General features: G+C 58.7%; 1 protein-coding gene across 1 annotated transcript in view; it reads right to left on the reverse strand.

Moving 5' to 3' along the window:
• PSMB4 (proteasome subunit beta 4) overlaps window positions 1-1169 on the reverse strand; it is a 2885-nt gene extending 1716 nt beyond the window's left edge. Inside the window, exons 1-3 of the mRNA XM_009281223.2 lie at window positions 969-1169; window positions 383-529; window positions 121-202 (exon numbers count right to left, since the gene is read on the reverse strand). Coding sequence (XP_009279498.1) covers window positions 121-202; window positions 383-529; window positions 969-1168 — 429 coding nt within the window. The 5' untranslated portion in view covers window position 1169. The remainder of the gene's footprint in view (window positions 1-120; window positions 203-382; window positions 530-968) is intronic.
• Window positions 1170-1240: the final 71 nt, after the last annotated feature.

Consider the following 1240-nt stretch of genomic DNA (forward strand, 5'->3'; position numbering starts at 1 on the left):
AAAGACGTCTCTCTACAAGGGGGGGGGAAAAAAAAAAAAAAAAAAATAAAGCCAATAGCTTGACAGCTCAGTCACCCGGCGCTGAGGTCGCTTTAGCAGCCGAGCAAGAGCGTGCTCTACCTGAGCTAGGTACGCTCCGTAACCCGTAGCGAGCGTAGGGGCTTCGTAGGCCACGCCGAGCATGTCCACGTAACCTAGGAAGCTGAAGGGACAGATCCGTGAGCACGGCGGCTGCACAGGCAGGGCTGTGGCGGGGAGGGACTCGGCTTTTGAGCGGCCACACCCAGCCAAAGACCTCTCTGAATCCCGTGGCGTGAGAAGCAGCCCCAGGGAGGGACGCGCAGTAACCACCACACGCTCCATGTCGCTCGTCCTCGCTCACCTCTCGCCATTGTAGTAGCCTCCGATGACAACGGTGTTCCAGAGCGGATTTATCTTGGACCTCCGGTTATACATGACCCTTGTCAGCCAGGAATGAATGGCTTTCGGGCTGTAACTGTGACCATCTCCCAACAGCTCCTCGTCGATTCTAATTTAGGTAGAAATTTCACCCAACTAAGAAAAGGCGGAAACCACCCGGGTGAGAGGGCAGCAGCCCACCTCTGGCTGCACCACCAGCAGGACAGAGCACCCTCCCGCAGACGCCCCGCAGACTGTTTTGGAACAAGGCCTTACAAGAGGTGAATCAGCCACAGGCCACAAAGAATAACTGAAACTGGCTCTCCACAGTGCTCAGCAGAGAGTTTGGAAACAGACGCTTGTACCAAAGGGACCGTCAGAGGACAAGGGGGATTTCAGCTCAGTTTCGTCCCTGCTCAGTGAATGCATTTAATTACGTTTCAGTCCTTTGAGGACTGGGAAGAGAGAGCAGCGCAGCACGAACCGCAGCGCGGTCAGGGCTTGCCCGGCCTGAGCCAGAGCTGCCAGGGAGGCAGCCGCGGCAGCCCCCGCGGGACAGGAGAACTTACACCATCTGGTCAATGATCTGCTTGAGGTACTGGAAGTCGGCGTAGTCGCCGGACGCCCCCAGCATGGTGGTGTCGTTCACCTTCAGGAGCCTGGAGATGCTGCGGAAGCGGGCGAGGGAGCCGTAGGAGCCCATCATGTCTGCAGCGATGATCACCCCCCCGTCGAACTTCACTCCCAGCACCGAGGTGCCCGTCACCATCGGGCTCCTGAAGACCCAAACGTCAGCGCTGCCCCGGCACCAGCGAGGCCCCGGTCTCCCCCAGGGCCTTTG

This window comes from Aptenodytes forsteri, unplaced genomic scaffold (assembly GCF_000699145.1).
Source record: "Aptenodytes forsteri isolate BGI_AS27 unplaced genomic scaffold, ASM69914v1 Scaffold276, whole genome shotgun sequence".
Lineage (NCBI taxonomy): Eukaryota > Metazoa > Chordata > Aves > Sphenisciformes > Spheniscidae > Aptenodytes > Aptenodytes forsteri.